The 25,937-nt window shown below is 36.3% G+C and overlaps 1 protein-coding gene across 1 annotated transcript in view; it reads right to left on the bottom strand.

Moving 5' to 3' along the window:
- Positions 1 to 3,570: 3,570 nt before the first annotated feature.
- The window catches only part of LOC127412847 (alpha-1,3-mannosyl-glycoprotein 4-beta-N-acetylglucosaminyltransferase B), a 153,344-nt gene continuing 130,977 nt past the window's right edge, over positions 3,571 to 25,937 (bottom strand). The window contains exons 10-15 of the mRNA XM_051649518.1: positions 23,133 to 23,240; positions 21,545 to 21,738; positions 12,280 to 12,358; positions 9,824 to 9,911; positions 6,576 to 6,688; positions 3,571 to 4,617 (exon numbers count right to left, since the gene is read on the bottom strand). Coding sequence (XP_051505478.1) covers positions 4,594 to 4,617; positions 6,576 to 6,688; positions 9,824 to 9,911; positions 12,280 to 12,358; positions 21,545 to 21,738; positions 23,133 to 23,240 — 606 coding nt within the window. The 3' untranslated portion in view covers positions 3,571 to 4,593. The remainder of the gene's footprint in view (positions 4,618 to 6,575; positions 6,689 to 9,823; positions 9,912 to 12,279; positions 12,359 to 21,544; positions 21,739 to 23,132; positions 23,241 to 25,937) is intronic.

Genomic DNA, 25,937 nt, shown 5'->3' with positions numbered 1-25,937 from the left:
GTTTCTTCTACTATCTCTCTATATTCTACCCCATCCTTTACAAAAGTTGCACACCCTCCACCACTCGTTTCAACCCTATCATTCCTCACCAATGCGTTTCCTGGAATAACGAAATCTAAATGCGGTTTAAGCCAAGTTTCTTGTACACAAACAATATCAGGTACAGTTGTTAATTCATACATACATTTTTAGCAATTACACTTTGGACATTTAATTGTAAAATCAGAAATGTCATATTTTAGTTTCACCTCTCTGACAGCCTAAAGGCTCTTGGGATGTATAGCATTGGGATGAAGAAGAGCCCTCAGACCGTCCAAGAAGTGCCTGAATTCGATCAACTGAAGTATCAGTCATACCTAAATCATGTGCATCTGCAGCTATTATAATTTATTATTGTGTCATTTTATACAGTATTATATTTCCTGGCTTGTTTTTGGGCCTTGCATCCTACAAAGGCTGCACTATGTGGCCCACCACAGTTACAGCACTGTGGTTCAACACCTTCCCCACATTGCCCATAATCATGATCTTCACCACATTTGCAGCATCTCCTTTTCCGTCTTCACACTGCTGCTACTTGACCCAACCTTTGACAAGTAAAGCATCTAAGTGGAGGACATACATATGGGCCTGCTGTATAGCAGACATATCCTATTTTTACACGTTCTGGTAGGCTTTTGCATGTTTTCAGTTTCTCCCGGTATATGGACTTTACAGCTACCCCTCCCATCTCCTTTATTTTCAATGTGGCATCTTGTTTTTTCTTATCCATACAAAAAAGGACATGGTTGTTGGACAAGTATCGTGCAGATGTAATATTACCAAGCATTTCTTTTATTTTTTTTATTAGTTTGGTCAAATTCATTGGGTTATTGATGTTTCAACTACAGCAGAAAACGTTACCATGACCACGTTACGTCACTCAACTTTCATTCTCCTTGTCTATTATCCCTTCATCCTGCTTCTGTTATGTTGTCATCTGAATCGGATTCCCTATTTTTCCTTTTATGTGCAGTTTGAACCTGGTACCATTCCTCTCCATCTATGTTTGAAGATTCATCTTCTCCATCCAAACTTCCCATCTCCATCTTCTTCAGTCACAGCACAGTCGTCACTAACCTGCCTCAGACTCGTGAAGACCTCATGGAATCACTGGTTGTTGACTCAAAAACATTCTACACTCCAAAAACCCGGAAGAGAATTCGCCATGGGTTCCCTCTGGATTTTCCTATGGGTTTTTATAAAGGGGTTTTTGAATTTATGAGAAAAATAAGGTCTGTGGTAAACATTACTTGAAAATACATGCAAGTTTTGTATTACAACTTGTGGACAAACCTTAGGTTGGCTTGAAAAAGCCTAGTCTGAAAGTTTATTGATAGATAAAACACTTAGCTAAACATTGCTAACATGTTTTAGCATGTTGCAAGCATGTTTAAGCACTTAACTAGGCATTGCTAGCATGTTTTAGCATGTTGCTAGCATGTATTAACATTTAGCTAGGCATTGCTAGCATGTTGTTAACATGTTCCTAGAGTGTTTTACACGTAGCTAGGCATTGCTGGCATGTTTTAGCATATTGCTGGCATGTTTTAACACTTAGCTAGGCATTGCTATCATGTTTTAGCAGGTTGCTAGCATGTTCCTAGTTTGTTTTAGCACTTGGCTAGGCATTGCAATAAAAAAAGCTTTTATAAGGTTACTGATATGACTAGAGTCTTCATGTCATGTGAGTGATCGTGATTTTATACATATGTTTAAAAATAAGGGAAAGAAATAAGGGATTAGTTGTTTTTTTTTAATCGTGGATGACATTTCCAGGTGGATGTTAACTAAAAAAACTTTAAAAGGTAGTATGGAAGCATTACTCTGTCTGGAACGTTCTACACCACAATCCTGACTGCATATCATCTTAACAACATTTAAACACTAAAATCAGTTTTGGACTTGGAACTTTATTCAGTTCAGTTAACAGGAGCATTCAATTTTCATTTGAGTTCATATATCAGTTGGCTAATGAGGTGACAACATGAAGGGACAGTGAAAGTTGATGGGAGGGGTATTTCTTCACTGCTTGAAACTGGTAGAGGACCCTCTTGTAAAACAAACATTGATGATTTCTCAGTTTCGTTATAGATCAGATGAAGTGACTTTTCGAACTTACTCTTACACTGCCTGGCAAAAAAAAGTTGCATACTCTAATATTTAATTGGACTGCCTTTAGCTTTGATTATGTCATGTGTTCATCTTGGCATTGTTTTGACAACCTTATGCAACGTCACATTTATTTCCGTACAAAGTTGCATTCATTTTTGGACGAGATCTTGTATTGATGACGGAAGAGACAAACCACTCCTTAAAGTCATCTCCTGACATCCCAAAGAATTTCAAGTGGGTTAAGGTCAGGACTCTGTGGTGGCCAATTCATGTGTGAAAATGATTCCTCATGCTCCCTGAACCACTCTTTCACAATTTGAGCCCGATGAATCTTGGCGTTGTCGTCCTGGAATATACCGTGCCGTCAGGGAAGAAAAAAATCCATTGATGGCGTAACATGGTCATTCAGTACATTTAGGTAGTCAGCTGATGTCATTTTATTGCCGCATAATGTTGCTGAGCCTAGACCTGACCAATTGAAGTAACCCCAGATCACATAACACTGCCTCCAGAGGCTTGTATAGTGGACACTATGCATGACTGATGCATCATTTCATGCGCTTCCATTCTTACTCTGATGCGCCCATCGCTTTGGAATAGGATACATCTGGACTCATCAGACCACATGACCTTTTTCCATTGCTCCACAGTCCAATCTTTATGCTCCCTAGCAAATTGAAATAGTTTTTTCCGATCAGCCTCACTAACAAGTGGCTTTCTTGTGGCCACACAGCTGTTTAATCCCAATCCTGTAAGTTCTCGTCATATTGTGTGTGTGGAAATGCTTTTAATTTCACTATTAAACAGAGGCGTGAGTTCTACTGTAAATTTTTTTACGATGTAACTTCACCAAACGTTTTAGTGATCTCCGATCACGATCATTCATGATTTTATTCCGACCACATTTCTTCTGCGAAGCTGACGGTTCACCACTATCCTTCCAGGTTTAAATAATGCGTTGGACAGTTCTTAACCCAATTCCAGTGATTTCAGCAATCTCCTCAGTTGTTTTCTTTGCTTGATGCAGGCCAATAGTGTGCCCCTTCTGAAACACAGTAACCTTTTCCACGACTACGTGATACGTCTTCCAACATACATCAGTTAGGGTTAAAAGAATTGTTGCCAGCTGAAACATATTAATCACTTCAATAATGATCCAATCATGGGCTCTTAAGTATCTGCTTATTTAAATCCAAACTGCAACTTTTTTTTTTTTTTTTTTTTTTTGTATTTCTCTCCATCAGTGTTTGAAGGGAACTTTGCTCTAGCTTACAATCTTGTCAAACGCCCTGAACTTCCATCTTACTGTGTAATCATCAGTGCTGTATTGTATTGAACTCTTTTGCTCAACTGACTCCTTAAAAAATACAGAATAATTTTAAGGCATGAAAAGTAAATCAGGAGTCTTGATGAGCATTTGATGAACATTAATCGTCACTTTAGTCTAAATAACAGTGCATTGATACACGTTAAGCTGTATAGAATTCAAGCTATAGATGTAAACATTACTGTTTCTGACAGGATGTTGGTCTACGTATCCATCTCAATATAATCATATGATTTCTGGTTACCCTACCAGATCTAACAAAATATTCCGCCACCACGCTAATGCCCACCAGCACATTACATTAAGGCAAACTGCTAACAGAGAGAGAGAATTTGGTTGGAAATTAAAATTAGTGACCAAAAATATATAAACAATTATGTTTTGACATCTTCCCTTTTGTTTGTTTTGTTGTTGTTTTTTATTATCACAAGAAAAGTCCAGCAATTTCAGTTTTTAGAAGAAACACTTTTGCATCATACTCTAGTTACAATAAATTTTACTCTGTCATTATCTCTAATTATTTGGATTGACTTTGGAACACGCTCTATAGGCCTGTGAACAAACAAACACATACTTGGCCACATGCCCGTGTGTACTTTTCATGTATCATAATAAATACAATAAATACACACAATTGGGAAAAGCCTAAATAAAATTATTTGTCAACTAATTAACAAAACAAATTTAACTTTGAAAATTGTATCTCGAGTAGGAAAGAGTCTTCCATTCCAAAAGCAGCATCTGTTGAACATCATAAAGTATTTATCATCATGGGCAGGACTATCCAGGAAGCCCTTGACAATATACCAGTGTAATTACATAGACTGAATCATGGGCATATATACATATAAATACAGTTTACAAAATACAGCGTCATCAGTCATCTGTCAGCTACTGCAGCACGTCTCATGACTGCACGAGCTGCCTGTGTGTGACCACTCTGAATGAGCCAGTGGCTGGCATTCTCTACCCTGCTATAACAGCTTGTCACCAGCAGTTGGCGCTATTGGAGCAAGCTAAAGAAACTCATGGTGAGCGTTCCTGTGGTGCTGAGCAGACGGCGTCTTCCACCAGAGCGCCCGATCAAGTCATGAGGTATTGTTCAGCATCCGTCATTCTGCTTTCCTGATAAATATCTGCAAAGAGAAAAGTTTAAAAAGTTAAGAAAATCACTGGATCTCACGAAAGCTGTCAGAAACATGTCCAGGTCCTATTTGCAACAAATACAAAGGAGAAAAATATAAGAAAATAATAATTCAATAATTGTTTAATAAGTAATTAATAATAGCAAAAAAGAAAAAAAAAAGAAAAAAGTATAGGCTTAACTTTTTTAAAATAATAATAATAATAATAATAATAATAATATATATATATATATATATATATATATATATATATATATATATATATATATATACACACACACAAACACACACATATTTAAATATTAAATATAATACAAATCTATCATAATATATTATAATATTAAAAAATATAATAGTATATATATATATATATATATATATATATATATATATACACACACACACACACACACACACTATCGGTCAAAAGTTTTGAAACACTCATTATTATAATTTTTTTTTCTTCACATTTTAGAATAATAGTAAAGTCATCAAAACTATGGAAAAACATAAATGGAACTATGGGAATTATGTTGTGACTAAACAAAATCCAAAATAAATCAAAACTGTGTTATATTGTAGCATCTTCAAAGTAGTCACCCTTTGCCTAGAATTTGCAGACATGTACTCTTGACATTTTCTCAACCAACTTCTTGAGGTATCACCCTGGGATGCTTTTTAAACAGTATTGAAGGAGTTCCCATCTATGTTGGGCACTTATTGGCTGCTTTTCTTTATTATTTGGTCCAAGTCATCAATTTCAAAAAACTTTTTAATTAAATTTTAGTTTTATAATGAAATAAATTAATATGGTGGCACAATTATATTTTTGTCTACAAAACTAATTTCAAACATTTAAGCATACGCCTTCAGATCAACAGATTTTTAAGATCATGAGAAACATTTCAGTCAAGTGTTTCAAAACTTTTGAACACACATACAGTACTGTGCAAAAGTTTTAGGTACTTGTGGAAAATGTTGCATAGTGAGGATGTCTCCAAAAATAATGACATAAATAGTTTTCATTTATCACTTAATGTCATACAAAGTCCAGTAAACATAAAAAAGCTAAATCAATATTCAGTGTGACCACCTTTGCATTCAAAACAGCCCCAATTCTCCTAGGTACACCTGGACACAGTTTTTCTTGGTTGTTGGCAGATAGGATGTTCCAAGCTTCTTGGAGAATTCACTACAGTTGTTTTATCTATTTAGGCTGTCTCAATTGCTTCTGTCTCTTTATGTAATCACAGACTGACACAATGTTCAGTGGGGGCTCTGTGGGGTCCATGACATCTGTTGCAGGGCTCCCTGTTCTTCTGTTCTAATCTTTTCTGTATGCAAAAGTAATGTTTGGGAGTCTAAAATGTATATTTCCTATTGACACACTAAAGCTGAAGATATAAATAACCATCTTAAGACAAATGCTTTTGTGAAACATCTTATGTGCCTAAAACTTTTGCACAGTCTGTATATACTGTATATACATACAGTATATTTTATATCTTATTATATTTATCAATAATAATTACATTATTATTCAAATTAGTTAAATTTAATGTTTTATTGAGAAAATTAAGTCTATTTTTAGGACCATTTATGACATATTACTTTCATGACAAACATATTTCCATGTCATAACTGTTACTATATAGTGTATTCTAGCACAGCTTGAATGCTGTATTGACCAATCAGCATAACATAAGAGCAATAAGGAACTCGAGGCTGTGCTATATTGTGAATAGTTACTCCACTGTATGTCATGCCAAACAATGCTCTTGCAATGTAGCATAGTGCATGTATCTTATTGCTTAATTAAAATATAAGGTACAAAAAAGCTTCTTCCTCTTTAAAAGAATAGAAGGCATATTTCAACAAGGACACAAGTTCTGTCTAATCATCTATCTCGTGAGTGAGCAGCTGATGTGAATGGTTGTTGTGTACTGTACCTCGCTGAGAATCACCCACACAGGAGAGTCCGTGAGTACTGACAGCCGCAGCGCCTCCAACGGACCAAAGGAAGCGTCTACCTCCCCCTCAGCTATACCATTCTCAAACCGTCCTACAGAAAGCATTAATGCAGCACTGTGAGATACTTTATTTCATTAGACAATCTCTTTAGATACATTTTTATAATAAGTCTTTTGAGATGTGGGGAATAGGAGGCTGTGGCATATTGTGCCAAGTTTTTATATTTTAATTGATTCAGTTGAAAAACAAACCATTATTAGATTATTATCCTTCTCACTGTGAGGCTGTTGAGAGTGCTTACTGTACTTTATGATTTCAGCAAAGTCTCTAAACACCAAGCGCTAAACGCTTGTGAAGTGTTTTATTAAACAAATAAACAAACAAACAAGTACACACACACACTTATACAAAATAAACAAATGTACAGTAGATCTTGACAAAAATGTACAACATGTAAAAAAGCTTGACTGTATAGGATGCTTGTCACTTTCATATATTTTGGAGTGACTGTTTTTGGGATACCATGCCAATATGTGCATATTAAAGCATACTAAAAGATAATTACAAAGAAATTGATATAAATTATTAAGATACACTATATTGTAGAGAACAGTCATTTTTATGCAAACAATAAAGACACCAACAGGATAGAAAGAAAGGTAGAAGGAAAAAGAAAGAAAGAAAAAAGGGAAAATGAAGGAAAAAGAAGAAAAGAAAGAAAGGAAGAAAGGAGGAGAGAAGAAATAAAGAAAGAATTAAATGGAAAGGAGGAGGGAAGAAAGAAATGAAAAGGAAAGAATGAAAGAAAGAAAGGTAGAAGGAAGAAAGAAAGAAAGAAAGAAAGAAAGGGAGGGAAGGGAGGAAAGAAAGAAAAAGAGAAAAGAAAGGAGGAAAGAAATGAGAAGAAATAAAGGAGGAAAGAAAGAAAAAGGAGGAAAGAAAGAAAGAAAGGAGAAGGAAGAAAAAAGGAAGGGAGGGAAGGGAGGAAGGATAGAAAGGAGAAAATAAAGAAATAAAGCAGGAAAGAAAGGAGAAAAGAAAGAAATGAGAAAAAGAAATAAAGGAGGAAAGAAAGGAGAAAAGAAAGAAAAAAGAAAGGATGAGGAAAGAAAAAGGAGGAAAGAAAGAAAGAAAAAGGGAGGGAGGGAAGGGAGGAAGGATAGAAAGGAGAAAATAAAGAGAAATAAAGCAGGAAAGAAAGGAGGAGAAAAGAAAGAAATTGAGGAAAGAAAGGAGAAAAGAAAGGAGAAAAGAAAGAAATAAAGGAGGAAGGAGAAAAGAAAGAAAAAAGAAAGGATGAGGAAAGAAAAAGGAGGAAAGAAAAAGAAAAAGGGAGGGAGGGAAGGGAGGAAGGATAGAAAGGAGAAAATAAAGAGAAATAAAGCAGGAAAGAAAGGAGGAGAAAAGTAAGAAATTAAGGAGGAAAGAAAGGAGGAAAGAAAGAAAAAAGGATGAGGAAAGAAAAAGGAGGAAAGAAAGAAAGAAAAAGGGAGGGAGGGAGGGAAGGGAGGAAGGATAGAAAGGAGGAAAGAAAGAAGTAAAGTAGGAAAGAAAGGAGGAGGGAAGAAAGAAACAATTAGAAATGAAAGAAAGGAGTAAAGAAAGAAAGGATGGAGGGAAAAGATTTAGAAAGGAAAGGGTAGAAGTAAAGGAAAAAGAATGAAAGGAGGAGAGAAGAAAGAAAGGAGGAGGAAAGAAAGGTAGAAGTAAAGGAAAAAAGAAAGAATGGTAGAAGTAAAGAAAGAAAAGAAAGGAAAAAAAAGAAGCGAATCAATCTATATTTCGGCAGTGAATAATTCACACATCTCTTTCATTAGTTGAATACTCTTCTTTATTTTCTCATGTAGCAGCATCTGAAGTGGGCGGCTCTGGCTCTCTATCAGGACACTGTTACTGTGGAGGCTGCTTTAACAATGTGAAATGATATTTCATCAATTCTAGATGAGCCAGTGGGTTGCTAAGATACTTAGACAGGTGATTAAAGGAATAGTTCACCCAAAAATGAAGATTTGCTGATAATTTATTCACCCTCAGGCCATCCAAGATGTATCCGAGTTTCTTTCTTCATCAAAACAGAATTTAAGATTTTTAGGATTTCATTTCATGCCTCCTCTTTTAAACTATGCAAGTGAATGGACTCCATTTTTTGATGGTCCAAAATGCATATTTAGGGTGCATCAAAATAATCCACACGACTCCAGTCCACAAATAAAGTTCCTCTGAACCCAAACGATTGATTATTTATAGAAACAAAACAATACTTATATACTTTTTAACTACAAATGTTCGCTTCCGTACATCTCTGTGATGCGCGCTCATGAGAGGGATGATGTAAGCTCGTTGGTAAAGTCACGCGTGGAGGAGGAGGCAGGAAGCGCATCACTGTTTACAAGAGAAGGGGTCGCTGTACAAAAGTTCAATTGTCTTTGCTGCAAATTTGTATTTGTATAAGTGTATTGTTCAAAATGGTTGTTTGGCGTGTGTATCCTGGATTCTTCAACCTTCAGAAATCCCAAAGAAAATGCACGCCGGGAAAAATATTAACTTTTCATCTATTGCCTATACATGATCCTGAGCGACTGAAGCTCTGGCTTATCGCGCTGAACCTGGATATCAGTACATCCCTACATTCTCTCAAATGTTGGAGGGTGTGCAGTGAACATTTTACCCCTGAGGATTTCAGACCATCGAAAGAAACAAAGGGTCGATATCTGAATTCATCGGCTGTGCATGTGCTGTTTTTCCAGCAAACTCAGGTATGTGTGAAAACTTTGTCATTGTCACGCCTCCCTTGGGCTCTGCACTTCCCTCAGTGCGCCGCTCCTCATCACCCGATTACTAATTCCTAAAAATCTTAAATTCTGTTTTGATGAAGAAAGAAACTCAGATACATCTTGGATGGCCTGAGGGTGAGTAAATTATCAGCAAATCTTCATTTTTGGGTGAACTATTCCTTTAAGGCTTCATAAAAACACTATAACAACAAAAACTATACAAAACTGAGATCATCATCAAACATTCATCTATAAGAGTTGATTAATAACCAGTGAATCAGTGGTGTCAGTCTGAATCAATGTGTCATTCCAGGAAAAGGCTGGCAGAGCTCACCTTTACTTTATTAGGCCATCACATGCTTCATAAGAGCATGAACGTTGTTTATGGGCCAAATCATGCTGCTATATATAGCGTGCACATCAGAGCTGGTGTAGTATGTGGATGTGCTCACCTATTCTGATGAAGCCGTCTTCTGTTCGCTGGTACTTTGGTGTCTTCTCTCTTCCCTCCTTCAATGCTTCTTTCTCTGACTGAATATTCTGATAAAGAGGATAAAAAGCATTGTAGTGTAACTGCACAACATAAGAAATTCCTCTGATACATCTACTACCAGTACAGTAACATATCTCATCAATTGTCAGTTGTTTTTTAAGCTTTATGAAAGAGGCTTAAAGTCAACATGAAATGGTATTATCAACCCATTTATAATTTTTTTTAGATGCGTGTTCAAAACGTCCATGTGTTTCAGTGTCTATCTAAATGTACAAAAATGTATATTTAAATCTTACATACAAATAGCTATGTTTAATCATGAGATCAGGCTTATTATTATAATTATTATTAGTCCAAAATATTAGAACTCAAGCAATTCAGCTCATTTGTTTTTAACCAATTTGCTCATTTTGTCTGCCTTGTAAAAGATTAATTGCTACATGTAAATGGCAAATCAATTCACATTTTGAAACATTATTCAAAGGCTTAAAAACTCATGAATATAATGGATAACAGTCATCAAACTGATAAAAACAGCACTGAACATTGTAGAGATTTTTTTGAGATGCAACTGGCAAATGACTAACTATTCATGAGATATATAATGACATCACTAGGGCATACATCTCATTTTAAGTATTCTTCTTGTAGGGCGCTTTCTTGTGCTTGCTATGCATCTCATTCTGCTATATGCAATAATTTAAATGAATGATAGTTGGAGAAAGCGCACGGAACGAAAGTGTTTCTTTTAGATTTGAGGTGTTTCCTTTATTAAAAATTACAGAGATTCTTTGAGTGGGATATACTGTTTCTGCGTGTGCTTTCCTGTCAAGATAAAATAAAAACAATGAACAAGAATCAAAGCTTTAAAGATAGCACTATAAAGAACTACAGTGGAACTTGACATTTACGGTGAGGAACCTTTCTGACCCCTCTCAGCAAACACATTCACAATAATCATTTCTTACAAAACACAGTGACACTGTGTGTGTTTGTTCCTCTGTAAACAAGCATCCCTTTATATTGTGTGTACATTGCCTGTATCCTTGGCAACCATAACCGCTTTCAGAAACTGGGTCTTATGAGGTTTCTTTTTGGCCTGAAACTCCCTGTTGCGCCAAGAGATGACAAATATAATCACATGAAGAACCAAACCCCTGTAGAGCAGCACTCTAATTTCCCAAACTGCATTAATGGCATAAAAAACAAACCACAAATAGTCTTTCCTCCAGGGCATTGCCTGCTAATTTCCTCTATCTGGGAAAATTCCATAAATGTCCCTAAAGGGAGCTTTACAAAGAAGGAAATGAAAGGCAAATAGAGATATAAAAATCCAGAAGGGAGGAGCTGAAAACAGCACAAGGAGAGATGGAAGTAGAAAAGATATTACAAGGGAGTCAGGCTCTCGCTCTTAGACAACCCCGCTATTAATCTTGCGGCGAGCGTCTATTTCCTGGTGTAATCTTAAATCACAGTGCCGCCCCTTGTCGGCTATCCCTCGGGAGAAAATATTTCCTCCACACCAGCCGCACACACAGCAGGTCACTTTTAATTGCAGTGTGACAGTACGGTTCCATTAGATTAACTCATAAAACATAAGTGTATCTTTATCTCAACTTGCTACCTTGCTTTCCTCAAAGTCTCACTTTTATTGCTGTTTTTTTTAAAGAGTTTGTGTGTGCAAATGATAATGTAAATTCGAGTTTGGACTCTCCCATTATTCACAAATGAAACTGTTTGCAAAATAGTTTTTCAGCAATGGTTTTGATAAGTCCCTGTTCTGCTGGTAATTATAAGGGCTACAACTACAAGACTGTATTTATTAACGGGCCAATCCGAGTTTAAAGGGTTGAAAAAAACAAATCAAGGTTACAGTGAGGCACTTACAATGGAAGTTAATGGGGCCAATTTTGGAGGGTTTAAAAGGCAGAAATATGAAGCTTATAATTTTATAAAAGCACTTACATTAATTCTTCTGTTAAAACTTTTGTATTATTTGAGCTGTAAAGTTGTTTAAATCATTCATTTTAAATGACGTTTTACCTGCGGTAAAACTCGGGTAGCTTATTGCTCTAATTTGTATATATAAAATGTGTAGGCTATACGTGTATACTTTGAATCCAGCTAGCCACCGTTTTCTTGTCTCTTTTGATAATTGTACCTGATACACTAAAAACTAGGATAAATTTAGCTCCTCAGAAAGGAACTCTGCTAAGGACTGTTTGTGACCACATTACATTTTCATCACTGACTGAAGCAGAATTTTAATGTTTGTTGAAATTCTGATTGAGTGCAGATCTGAGCAGCCTGTGGGGTGTTTATAGAGGCTTCAGTGAAGCAGAAGAGCCCAGAGGAGATGTACTGATCCTCCTGCAAACACACTGTTAGTGTTTATCTGCACACGATAACACTCACATCGAATGGAAGAACCTCCACTGTTGTGTTGAAGAGCTTGTCTCCAGGGTGCTCGATGTTTCCACTGCGGAAAAAATACCTGCACACACACACACACAAAATGGAGTAAAATGCTAAATAACTAAACCGCATTTGTTTCCTCATTCATCATTTTATCACCTTTTTATTTATAGATCCTGTAGTACACAGTGACCCAAAAAGTATTTGGTCACTTAAGGCACACTTAAAAATGTCTGAATGTCTTTGCACTAGACTTCAAAATATCAAAGAAAGTAGCATGTACTGTGTTTCAAAGAAAGAGAGTATGAGCACACTTTTCAAGCAAAACATTTCACAAAAAGAAGCTTGGTAGGGTTAAAATGATAACAGAATAGATATAAAGTTCTACATGTAGACAAAACGTGTTTGGACACTTTCTGGTTGTCAAACGTTAGTGGAACATTGTTAGTCTGCTAGGAATTTCTTTTTTCTGATTAGCGTTTTTTTATTGATTCGTGGACATATAACAAAGAAAAACACAACATACATACATTGAATCAACATTTAACCCCCACTATTACCCCTCCCCAATCACCAACCCCACCCTGACCCCCAACGAACACCCCTGTGGTCACATATAAGAATACACACACACACACACACACACACACACACACACACACACACAAAAAATAAATAAATAAAATAAATAAATAAATAAATAAATAAATATATATATATAATAATCATATGTAATTAAAACTATACTTTTCTCTCCACAGCCCCTCCCTGAGAGTCCCCAAAAATGCTAAATAACTGCCCCATTTCCTATAAAAACAAATCCCAAAACCCCAGCCTTCTACATGACACCTCCTCAAAAGCTGCCACCCTCCCCATCTCCACACACCACTCTGGAAATGAGGGCGCTCAAGCCGACTTCCATCCCCTTAAAATAATCTGTCTGCCAATCATAACATTGGCCAGAACCCAATTTCTTTAATGAAAAATCACCCAAAATACAGAGTCTGGGGCAAAATGAAATTTGAGTGCCCAGTACATCACACATAAAACTCTGAACCTTCAACCAATATTCTTGGATCTTAACACACCACCAAAAAACATGGGTTGTGTCTTCATGTTCTGATTGGCATCACCAGCAGGTGGGTGTGTCTTTAAGACAAAGCCTATACAATCTAGAGGGGGTCCAATAGAATCGATGTAAAATCTTAAATTGCATAAGTTACTTGCATCTCTAGATACAGACTTGACATTTTTTAGAATCCTAGCCCACACTACCTCCTCCAATACCAAGTTTAAATCTTTCTCCCATTATCTCTTGATAGAAGTTAAAGCTCTGTCCCCCAGACTCTGTATTAGCAGGGAGTAATACACTGATGCCTCATGACCTTTTCCAAAAGCAGTAATCACCTCTCCCACAGTATCTGCCGCTTTAGGCGCTTCCAAAAAATAGTACAGAGCAGGTGGCACAGCTGTAAATACCTAAAGAACTGAGATCTGGGAATCCCAAAATGTTGAACCAAATTTTCAAAGGATCTCAACACTCCACTCTCATATAGGTCACCGAATGTAGTAACCCCCCTCACAATCCCCTCTGACCAGCAGAAAAGGGGACTTATTAATACATAATTTGGGGTTCAGCCATATGCTCAAGGCAACATTTAAATAAATGTCTGAATTAAACACTCTGGACACTTTTGTCCATACCGAGTGCAAATGCGAGATAACGGGGTGTAGTTTAACTTCTCCGGTTAATTTGATAGAAAGGCTTTACAATGATGAAATAGGGGCAAGAATTTCCTGTTCAAAACAAAACCAGGGAGGGGCTCTCTCAGGTGGAAGCGACCAATGAGCCAAATGTCTGAGACCGAATGCATAATAATAAAACAAAATCTTGGATAGGCCTAGCCCAACTTTGTCAATCGGCTTATGTAACCTATTGAAATGTAATCTAGGACGCTTTCCATTCCAAATGTAGGACTTCGCTATGCTATCAAATTGCTTGAAATAAGAGAGGGGGACATCTACAGGGTGAGATTGTAGCAGGTAGTTCAATTTTGGAATTCATTTTAATAATATTAACCTTCTCAATCATCGATAAATGTAATGAAGCCCACCTAACTAACTAAATCAGACAAATCTGCTGGGAATAAAATGCCCAAATACTTAATGCCCTGTTTGGGCCACTGGAAGGCGCCCAGCTGAAAAGCCATTACCGGGCAGTACGCTGTCAGAGCCAAAGCTTCGGATTTAGACCAACTGACTCTGTATCCTGAGAACTTAGAAAAGGAATTACTCTGCTAGGAACATTGAACAAGTTGTTTAAAAGTCATTAAAAAAATGGCTCAGAAAATTGAAAGTAGTTCTGAGAAAACTTGCATATGCCACTTGGTTTGATATTTTGTTATCTAATGCAGCAGTTCTTAACTTGCGTCATGACCCAAAAATTGGTTACAGGTTGTTCTGATAGGGTCACAGGGCAGCAAAAACAATGATAAATGTAAACTAGATAGGTAAAGTTTGTCAAGACTAGAGGTAGACCGATATATCGTTTTTACCGATTAATCTGTGCTGATAGTTGCTTTTTAGCAGCCGCGGCCCATGCATTTTAAGTCTAGGCCTTCAGTGCGATTCATGCCATTAAGAAAACACAGTTTCACAATGAATAAGACACTGTATGCCCATCATACATTATGTGGCAGTCAACTAATAATACCAACTGACATTTTAAAAACACATCCACGCACGAAAGCCAGAACCAAGGAGGTCTAATACCAAGAAAAAGCTCTAATGATATTTGCGATTTAAATTTTGCTTGCAATAAATTTAGTTTCGTTAGTGTACATGGTTACTTTTCAAAACTTCATCCGACACTGAATGCTCAAGCAGCCTAATTTACACTTAGAAAATTCCTGATGTTGCTGTAACAGTGCAAAAAGCACTTACCAATTTACTTGCAGTGAAAATCAGTCCTCCTTTCCTGTTTAATTAATCAATCGCAGGATCATGCAGAACATCTCAGGTTTTTAAATCCATAAGGATCTCTTTCTCAACAGCAATAACAGCAGTGATGACAGCCAACTCGTCAGCAAGATCTCGCACTCTTCGCTTTCAAATTACGTACATCACTTAAAGCATGATTGTGTCACTCAAGGCCAGCTGAAGGCCTGGACTGGGACATATCCTAAAGACCACACCCACCAAGAACAAATAAATCAATCTGATTGGCTGATGAATCTGGCAATCTGACTTTAGATGCCTATTCACAGCAGTGTTGAGAGATTCTGCGGAAATTATGAAGGCCTGACGGGGTGGAGCTCAGGCTCACGTGCTGCTTCAGCATGGCTTCTGGCATGCGATTTGTGAAACAGTTGTCACACTTTGCTTGTAAGCATCGAGGAATAAATTCTGATTGGATAAACTTTTTGTTGTTTGCTATTCGTTTTAGATGAATTAGGAGTGGAAAGCGATTGAAAATACATAGGCATAAAGGTCAATGAGAATGAAAGGATGAAAAAATATTTATTTATTAGGCATGTTATGCCAGCAGAGAAGGCTTTCCTGGCCCTGAGAAATCACCACTGCTTTTTAGAACTATATGTAATCAGCAAAAATCTATGCTGATAGTTGGTGTTAGTTATTTTTTTAACTCCACGTTCCTCTGAAAATTACGTTTTTTAATTTTTTTATTTGATGCTCAAAAAAGTACATGAAGGCAGCATTAAAGTCATCCATAAGACTCCAGTGGTTTAATCCATATCTTCAGAAGTGATATGATAGGTGTGGGTGAGAAACAGGTCAATATTTTGCTAGAAATTATTCTCCCTGCCCAGTCAGGGGGCGTATGCATGAAGAATGTGTATCACCAAAAACACAAGAAGAAGAATGTGAATGTGAAAGTTAAAGTGGAGATTGACAGAGCAGGGAGGAGAATTTCTCACCCACACCTATCATATCACTTCTGGAGATATACATTACCGGTCAAAAGTTTTGAAACACTTGACTGAAATGTTTCTCATGATCTTAAAAATATTTTGATCTGAAGGCGTATGCTGAAATGTTTCAAATTAGTTTTGTAGACAAAAATATAATTGTGCCGCCTTATTAATTTATTTCATTATAAAACTAAAATTTAATTAAAAAAGTTTTTGAAATTGATGACTTGGACCAAATAATAAAGAAAAGCAGCCAATAAGTGCCCAATATAGATGGGAACTCCTTCAATACTGTTTAAAAAGCATCCCAGGGTGATATAGAAGTTGGTTGAGAAAATGTCAAGAGTACATGTCTGCAAATTCTAGGCAAAGGGTGACTACTTTGAAGATGCTACAATATAACACAGTTTTGATTTATTTTGGATTTTGTTTAGTCACAACATAATTCCCATTGTTCCATTTATGTTATTCCATAGTTTTGATGATTTTACTATTATTCTAAAATGTGAGAAAAAAAAAATTATAATAAAGAATGAGTAAGTGTTTCAAAACTTTTGACCGGTAGTGTAGATTTAACCACTGGAGTCTTGTGGATTACGTTTATGCTGACCTATGTGATTTTTGGAGCTTCAAAATTTTGGCACCCATTCACTTGCATTGTATGGACCAAAAGAGCTGAGATATTCTTCTAAAAATCTTCATTTGTGTTCTGCAGAAGAAAGAAAGTCATACACATCCGGGATGGCATAAGGGTGAGTAAATGATGAGAGAATTTTCCTTTTTAAGTGAACAATTCCTTTAAATATAGAGCATTATAATGGAGACAGTCTACATCCTTTCAAAATAAGAGTCTCTGGTGTGTTTCAGGCTTGTTAAGTGTTAGTCCCATGCTATGTAGCCAATCTTCTTTTTTTCTGATTATTATTGGGATTTTGGTTAAAAGATAAACTACATCTGGGATTTTATTTATTTTGTACTCTGGCCTCTATGTCTGTGCTGACTAAGAAAATGTTGTAACAGTCTATGAATCGATTTTAAAAACTATCGGCCAATGAATCTGTTATCTGCTTTTTCCAACTCCTAAGTTATCAGTATTGGCAAAATCCACATGTGGATTGACCTCTAGTCAAGACAAACTTTGATGTGAACATTTTTAAAATATAGATAGATAATCAAGTAGACTTTCAGAAAGATAGATAGATGGATACATTTTGAATTGTAATCTAAAGGGTGAAAATGCACACACACTCAATACTTCTACAACAGGTGCCGGATCAAGGCAAAAAGCATTGTAATAAAACTGAAGTGGAACCACATACTGTTTTACTATTCCCTTTAAATTAATTTAAAAAAAAACAGCAACATTCCGATCAGAATGATCTTCGTCAGGCGAATCGATTCACCATTCTGATCAAAACATTGCTGCTGTTTTTAAATTAAAAAAAGGGAATAGTAAAACAGTGTGCGGATCCACTTCAGAATTGTAACCTAAAGCCATGATATATCAGGCCTTGTGTGTGTTTGTTTACATTTGAATTTTTTGACAGTTGGAGTTTAAATTAACGAACATTCCGTAGGACTGTTTGAACAATTTGTCAATGTACACTGATGGCCAAAAGTTTGGGATAATGTACAGATTTTGCTCTTATGGAAAGAAATTGGTACTTTTAGGGTGTGTTCACACTTGGCAGGTTTGGTTCGATTAAAACGAACTCTGGTGCGATTGCTCTGTTAGTGCGGTTCATTTGAATAAGTGTGAACGCTGCCATCCGAACCTTGGAGTGCACCAAACAAGTGGACAGAGACCCCCTGAATAGTGGGTCTCGGTCCGCTTCCAAACGAACTCTGGTGCGGTTCGACTGATATATGAACGCAGCATGGACCAAAGACTTCTAAATGGACCAATAACAGGATGGACAAGATGCAACCCTAAAAATCACGTGATTTGATAACATAGAGCGGTAAGAGTGGTGTACGCCAAAAAAATAAGCAGAGGGCAAACATGAAGCAATGAGGAGGTACAGTTCCTTATTGACATTTGGTCCGACGAGCATATTTCCAGTATACTGGAAAAAACGCACAAAAATGCACAAGTGTTCAAAATGTTAATTGATAGGTTAAGAGAAAGTGGGTCCAATGAGCACATTTAGCCCAGCAGCCAGCATTGTTTTGGACGTTCAGCAAGTTCCGTCGCAAAATATACGTCATAAAAGCTGTCCAATCAGGTTGTGAACTTATCCTTATGCCTTATGTTTTGTATCTTTAGGTTCGGTGTTAAAAATGCCAGTGTGAACGCTAAATGAACCAGGACTAAATGTATCATTTTCTTTTTTGGTCCGGACCAAGAGACCCAAGAGAATCGAACTACAAGTGTGAACAAACCTTTATTCACCAAAGTGGCATTCATTTTGAAAAAAGTATTCCGAACTTCTTAAATTACTTCAAAGAGTTCTCATCAAAAAAATCCTCCATGTGCAGCAATAACAGCTTTGCAGATGCTTGGCATTCTAGCTGTCAGTTTGTCCAGATACTCAGGTGACATTTCACCCCACACTTCCTGTAGCACTTGCCATAGATGTGGCTGTCTTGTCGGGCACTTCTCACGCACCTTACAGTCTAGCTGATCCCACAAAAGCTCAATGGGGTTAAGATCCATAACACTCTTTTCCAATTATCTGTTGTCCAACATCTGTGTTTCTTTGTCCACTCTAACCTTTTCTTTTTGTATTTCTGTTTCAAAAGTGGCTTTTTCTTTGCAATTCTTCCCATAAGGCCTGCAGCTCCTGAGTCTTCTCTTTACTGTTGTACATGAAACTGGTGTTGAGCGGGTAGAATTCAATGAAGCTGTCAGCTGAGGACATGTGTGGCGTCTATTTCTCAAACTAGAGACTCTGGTGTACTTATCCTCTTGTTTAGTTGTACATCTGGCCTTCCACATCTCTTTCTGTCCTTGTTTGAGCCAGTTGTCCTTTGTCTTTGAAGACTGTAGTGTACACCTTTGTATGAAATCTTCAGTTTTTTTGGCAATTTCAAGCATTGTATAGCCTTCAGTCCTTAAAACAAAGATTGACTGACGAGTTTCTAGAGAAAGCTGTTTCTTTGTTGCAATTTTTGACCTAATATTGACCTTAAGACATGCCAGTCTATTGCATACTGAGGCAACTCAAAAACAAACACAAAGACAATGTTAAGCTTCATTTAACGAACCAAACAGCTTTCAACTGTGTTTGATATAATGGAAAGTGATTTTCTAGAACCAAATTAGCAATTTAGCATGATTACTCAAGGATAAGGTGTTGGAGTGATGACTTCTGGAAATGGGGCCTGTCTAGATTTGATCAAAAATGACTTTTTTCAAATAGTGATGGTGCTGTTTTTTACATCAGTAATGTCCTGACTATACTTTGTGATCAGTTGAATGCCACTTTGGTGAATTAAAGTACCAATTATTCCAAACTTTTGGCCTCCAGTGTTAGTCTATGGGATTGTTGGGATTTTTGATCGTCCACTGGGCGAAAACCGTAATTACGATCAGTTAGAAAAGATACAGCAATATCTGTAGAAGTTAAAACTGATAATTTTGCTCTTGGTTCAGGGATTTTTGAAAAACCCTAAACAAAGTCCTCTTTGGGACCCAAACCCTTCCTCAAGCCAACATAATAATAAAATGCAACTAAACATGTAATTATGCATACTTAGGATCACAAAATATTGGCTGTGCTAGCTAAAAGGAAATACAACCCAGACTACATAGAATATGGGTTTACTTGCAAAAAGAATAAACATGGTTTGTGCCGAAATCGTCATTTTATTTAGCCTATGTCATGTTAATAATTTAGCATATTATTTTCCCATGTAGTTCATGGTAATGTTAATATGGTACATGTAAATGTTAAAAGAGCAATTATGTTTACTTCTGTGTGTACAATTTAGTTTCTGTGTGTAAAATGTGGAATTTACAGTAGCTCCTGAAGCCAAACCAGTTGATCACTGGTCCAATGCAAAAACATTCAGACATACAGTAAGTGTGACTGAAGTGTCTAATAAGTTTTGGTTCCACTTTATATTGCATATAAGCCTAAAATTCAGTCTTCTCTGTCTTCTGTGGATCACAGCAACATGAGCAGTGGCAGATATCTCTATAATAACATGTGTAAATCTGCTGTAGAGTGTAAATACACTTGTTAAACCATGACTTCTGTAGCATAAAGGGACTCTCTGAGTGATCATCAAATACTCTCATTCAGACTGAGCATGATTAGCTCTCAATTAAGCCTGAAATATGCATGAACTTTCAATTAGGGTTAAAAATGTATGGATGACTGTAACATATGATGATTGATGCAATATCCAGATTATATGACTCAGCATAATGGAATAGACTCACACAGATAGTAGGTCTGTTCCAAACCTAGTGATCTGCCTTGCTGTCTACTGTCTACACAGACACCTACCGTCAAAGGCAGCATCCTAAGTTCCAATAGTTTTGATGTTAGCATGCTACTAAGATAACAATGTGATGCTCTAATAAGCATAAAAATATTGGCTACAGTACACACAAATATTGGATAAAATAGTACATTTTTAATTACACTAAATAATTGTGTATTGCTACTTTTTGATAAAGTGGTAAGAGTTTAGGCATAATGTGTACATGAATATATTTTTTTTTAAATCAAGTTAAAATTTATATCAACGTACAAGGGAAGTGGCTAACACTTTACAATAAGGTTGTATTTTGACATTAGTAAAATGCATTAGGTATCACAAACTAACAATGAACAATGATTTTTAAAAACATTTATTAATCTTAATTTATATGAACTGTTCATTGTTACTTCATAATACTAATACTGTTAAAACTGTATCAGTATATGTTAAAATTAACAAGAGAAATAAATTCTGTAAAAATATTGCTCATTTTTAGTTTTTGTTTACTTTTTGATTAATGTTAAAATATTAATTAATGTTATTGAAAAGTGTATATCTTAGATTGTGTAACTGATCATAATTTCTTTTAAGCACTTCACATGGCCTTTTTTTGTATCAACATCCATAGTTTAGATTAAAACTTAAATGAGTGTTAAAGCAAAGTGTATATCTTAGATCTTAGATCGTATAACTAATCAATATTTCTTTTACATTTTTCACCATTTTAAACACCTTTTTTGCCTTCACTAGTCATTTTAAATGATCCTGTGGTGTTACAAAATCATATTAATTGAACCACAAATATTCTATGTAGTCTCTCATTTAATATGAGGTCATAAAAGCTGTATGCATAATAATTATAAAATAATTATAAGGGTGATTAAGGGTCGTTCTTTATGTACCTCTCTACACGGACAGGTGTAAAGAATCGGATGCGTATGAAGTCTCCAGCCATGGGTGTGAAGGCCCAGAAGAAATCTTCTCCCAGATAGGCCTTCTCCAGCGTGAAGTGCTGGTAGGTCTTCAGACTCGTAGTGACCTCAGCTAGAGGGTTAGCATGACCTTTATGCAACGTCTGCTTTCCGAAGTCTTTATCCTGATAAAAAAGAGAGAGATATGATGAAAAGAATGGGTAAATAATGTATAAGAACATTTAGAAGAATAATTAGCATTATGAAAGAGCAGGAGAAGTTTGTTAAAAGACACTAGAGTTTTCAAATCAATTATATCTATATATAATGCTTAAACCATAAACCAGCATTAACACTGATTGGAAGGGTGGAACCTTTGTAATGTGTCTGCCCGTGGTCATTACACTGACGCACACTTCACAACACACACAACAGTTTTTGTATGAAAGCTCTTTTCATGTGGAGTTCAAACTGGTGCTGGCATTGACACCCTGATGTGAATCATGAACACGATTGCTTCACGATTGCTGTAGGAGAGCGGATAGCCTCAGTCTACCAGCAGATTAATGTTGTGGAGGATGAGAGTTTATGAGATTTAATGCCCATTGCAATAAAAATGCAACCTATGGGGAGACTAGTTCTTTCAATAAGTCAACCAAAGGGAATTAGTGAAAGACTTTTGGAAATGTTTAATGTTACTTAAATTGGTGATGTTTTAGTGCATTTCTTTATACTGTGGAAGGCTTTGTTTGTAAAGTGTTAATAAAGCATTATATTGTTACATATTGTTTAGTTTTCTTTCCTAAGATGGAACTACATGCAATTTAACAGGAAAAGAAGTATATTTAGTGTTAAAAATTTCAGCACTTTCAAAAAATGCTATTAATCACAATTAACTAAAAAATAATGACCAAATAATCAAGATTAAAAATGTTAAATGACTGACACCATTAATATATATATATATATATATATATATATATATATATATATATATATATATATATATATATATAATATTATATACGTAATTATGCATATACTGTATATACAGTATACGTATAATTTTTGTTTTTTTTATTGATTGAAATTTGAATGTCATTGTCAATCCTTCCTGCATTGCTGATATGAGAAAGACGAATAAGGCAAGGTAAACACTGGAGATGAAGAGTAACACAAGTGATTCAAACAGGAATTACGACAAACATGGAAAGGAATACAGTGAGCAGAACCCTGAGGAAATGGACAGTCAGATGTAGTTACCGGCTAGCCAGCAGAGAAGAAAAATCAATACGTCAAAGAACGGGGCGGTTCACATGAGCGCTCATCGCCATGGTGATCCCCACTGTTCTTCATTTGAAGAGAATAAAGAGTGAGCAGGGACTCAAGCTGATTTATAACAATGTGTCCTGTTATCAGCTGGCCTGTGGGTTTTGTGATTTGCTATTTGGCCACAGTTTGAGGAGAAATTAAGACAGCCTTATGGCAGGCTCTGTGCTAGAGGGTTGCAGATGTATTAAATGATTACACATACAGACTCCAAAATAAATGGAGGTTTAAAAATGTTAAAAAAGATCACCTTGAGTTTTTGGATCTTTCCAGCAAGAGAAGAATGTGTTCCAACGTGTTGAAAGAGAGATGGTTTAAAACGGATCCGTAGATTTGCCTTCTGACGGTCACAATGTTTCTGTGGGACACAAAGAACACACACATTATAAGTAAATATCTATCTATCTATCTATCTATCTGTCTATCCATTCATCCAACCATCCATTCATCTGTCCGTCTATCTATCTATCCATCTATTCATCCAACCGCCTAACTATCCATTCATCCATTCATATATCTGTCTATCCATCCGTCTATCTATCCATTCATCCATCCATCCATCCATTCATCTGTTCATCTGTCTATCTATCCATCCATCCATTCATCTGTCCATCCATCCATCCATCCGTTCACTTATCTATCCATCCATCTGTCTGTCTGTCTGTCTAACTATTCATCCATCCATCCATCTATCCATTTGTCCATTTATCTGTCTATCATCCATCCATCCATCTGTTCACCTGTCCATCCATCCATCCATCCATCCATCTGTCTGTCTGTCTGTCTGTCCGTCCGTCCGTCTGTCCGTCTGCCTGCCTGCCTGCCTAACTATTCATCCATCCATCCATCTATCCATTTGTCCATTTATCCGTCTATCATCCATCCATCCATCTGTTCACCTGTCTATCCATCCATCCATCTATCTATCTGTCTGTCTGTCTGTCTGTCTGTCTGTCTGCCTAACTATTCATCCATCCATCCATCTATCTATCCATTTGTCCATTTATCTGTCTATCATCCATCCATCCATCTATCTATCTAGCTATCCATCCATCCATCAGTTCATCCATCAATCCATCCATCCATCCATCTATCTATCATCCATCCATCCAGCCATCCATCAATTTGTCCATTTATCTGTCCATCATCTATCTATCCATCCATCCATCCGTCCATCTGTCTGTCTGTCTGTCTATCTATCTGTCCATCCATTCATCTATCATCTATCTATCTATTCATCTATCCATTCATCCATCTATCCATCCATCTGTCTGTCCATCCATCCATCTATCTGTTTATCCATTTATCCATCTATCCTTCCATCATCCATCTGTCTATCATTCATCTATCCATCCATCCATTTATCTGCCTATCATCCATCTATCCATCCATCCATCTATCCATCCATCTATCCATCTATCCATCCACCATCCGTCTGTCCATCCATCATCTATCTATTCATCCATTTATCTGTCTATCATCCATTTATCTATCCATCCATCCATCCATCCATCTGTTTATCTGTTTATCCATCTATCATCTATTTATTCATCCATCCATCCATCATCTGTCTATCCATTCATCCATCCATTCATCCATCTGTCTATTCATCTATCCATCCATCCATCCATCCATCTATCCATCCATTTATCCATTCATCCATCTTTCTATCCTTCCATTCATCAATCCATCTATTCATCCATCCATTTATTTGTCTATCATCCATCTATTCATCCATCAATCTATTCGTCCATCCATCCATCTGTCTATCCATCCATCCATCCATCCATCTACAGTATTATCAGACAAATGGTGTATTTCTTAATTATGTATGGAAATATTTGTGTCCATTATTTTAATAAGGGATAGCTATGATGGTCAGGTTTGACACATAACCTGGGGACACAAAAACTTTTTTAATAATACATTGTTAAATATACAACTTACCGCAGTTTCCGGAATATAAGTCGCATTGTTTTCATCATCTGAGAGGTCCAGTGACTTACAGTCCGAAGCGATTTATTTATTACATAATTTATACGTAACTGATGTCAGCTGGTGAAACACATGTGCCCCAAAACAGATGAAAGCATCAGTCATAGTGATGGTAGAAGCGTTTTGAAGTTGCCAATTAAGAATATTTTTCCTTTACAAAGTACTTTATGCAACCAGTTTAAATATTTTGTCTTCAAAACATTATTGTTTAACAAACTCTAAATCGGTTAATTAATACATTGCAAAGAGGGTGGCATCAGAAATATCCACAGATAGACAGTCGCTAACGTTAATGAATAAATAGAATACAACAGGCATATTGTTTTACTCAGACTAAAGGCTGTTTATTTGTGCACAGCGCATGAAGTTACAGATGTTATAAACAGATGTGGATTACTTGTCGTGTTTCTTTCATGAAATATAGAATACAGAATATAATAAACTTTTACCCACGATTACTTAAAGCTAATTCTCCCGTATAAAACAAGCTCAAAAATGCCATGATACGATGTGTCGGTTTTTTTTAAATTTATCTACTTATTTTTTTACGATTTGTAGTTTCTGAGACTCTGTAATCTTCATGAAGCGCGTCTGACAACTGAGCACCTGAAGTCGGGTGGCTGCTCCCAGGTCCTAGTGCCTGCTGCATGCAACATCTGTCAGTGCGACTTATACAGAGATGCGACTTATCTGTGTTTTTTTTTCTCTAAATAATGCAATTTTGACCCGGTGCGACTTACAGTCAGGTGCGACTTTTTTCCGGAAAATACGGTAAATATTAAAAATATATAAAGGACAAAATACTAGCCTTTTTTCAATAAAAAATGTATATAGCAAGGAGAACACCTCATAATGAAAGACGGAAAAACATGAGTAAAGCAAAGCTACTGGAATTTATCTGATTTGTTTAGAAAAATGCATATCTTATCACATATTAAAAGCTGTGTCAGCTTTTAACAGTTTTTACTAATTATTTACACATATTTTAATGAGGGACACAAAAGTTGCCCATTTTGTAGAATATCACATTTACTGAATGAGTAAGTGTGATCAAGTTAAC

This window comes from Myxocyprinus asiaticus, chromosome 22, assembly GCF_019703515.2.
Source record: "Myxocyprinus asiaticus isolate MX2 ecotype Aquarium Trade chromosome 22, UBuf_Myxa_2, whole genome shotgun sequence".
NCBI lineage: Eukaryota > Metazoa > Chordata > Actinopteri > Cypriniformes > Catostomidae > Myxocyprinus > Myxocyprinus asiaticus.
Note: the sequence above shows the minus strand (reverse complement) of the source record. Positions and strands in the feature narration are given on the sequence as shown.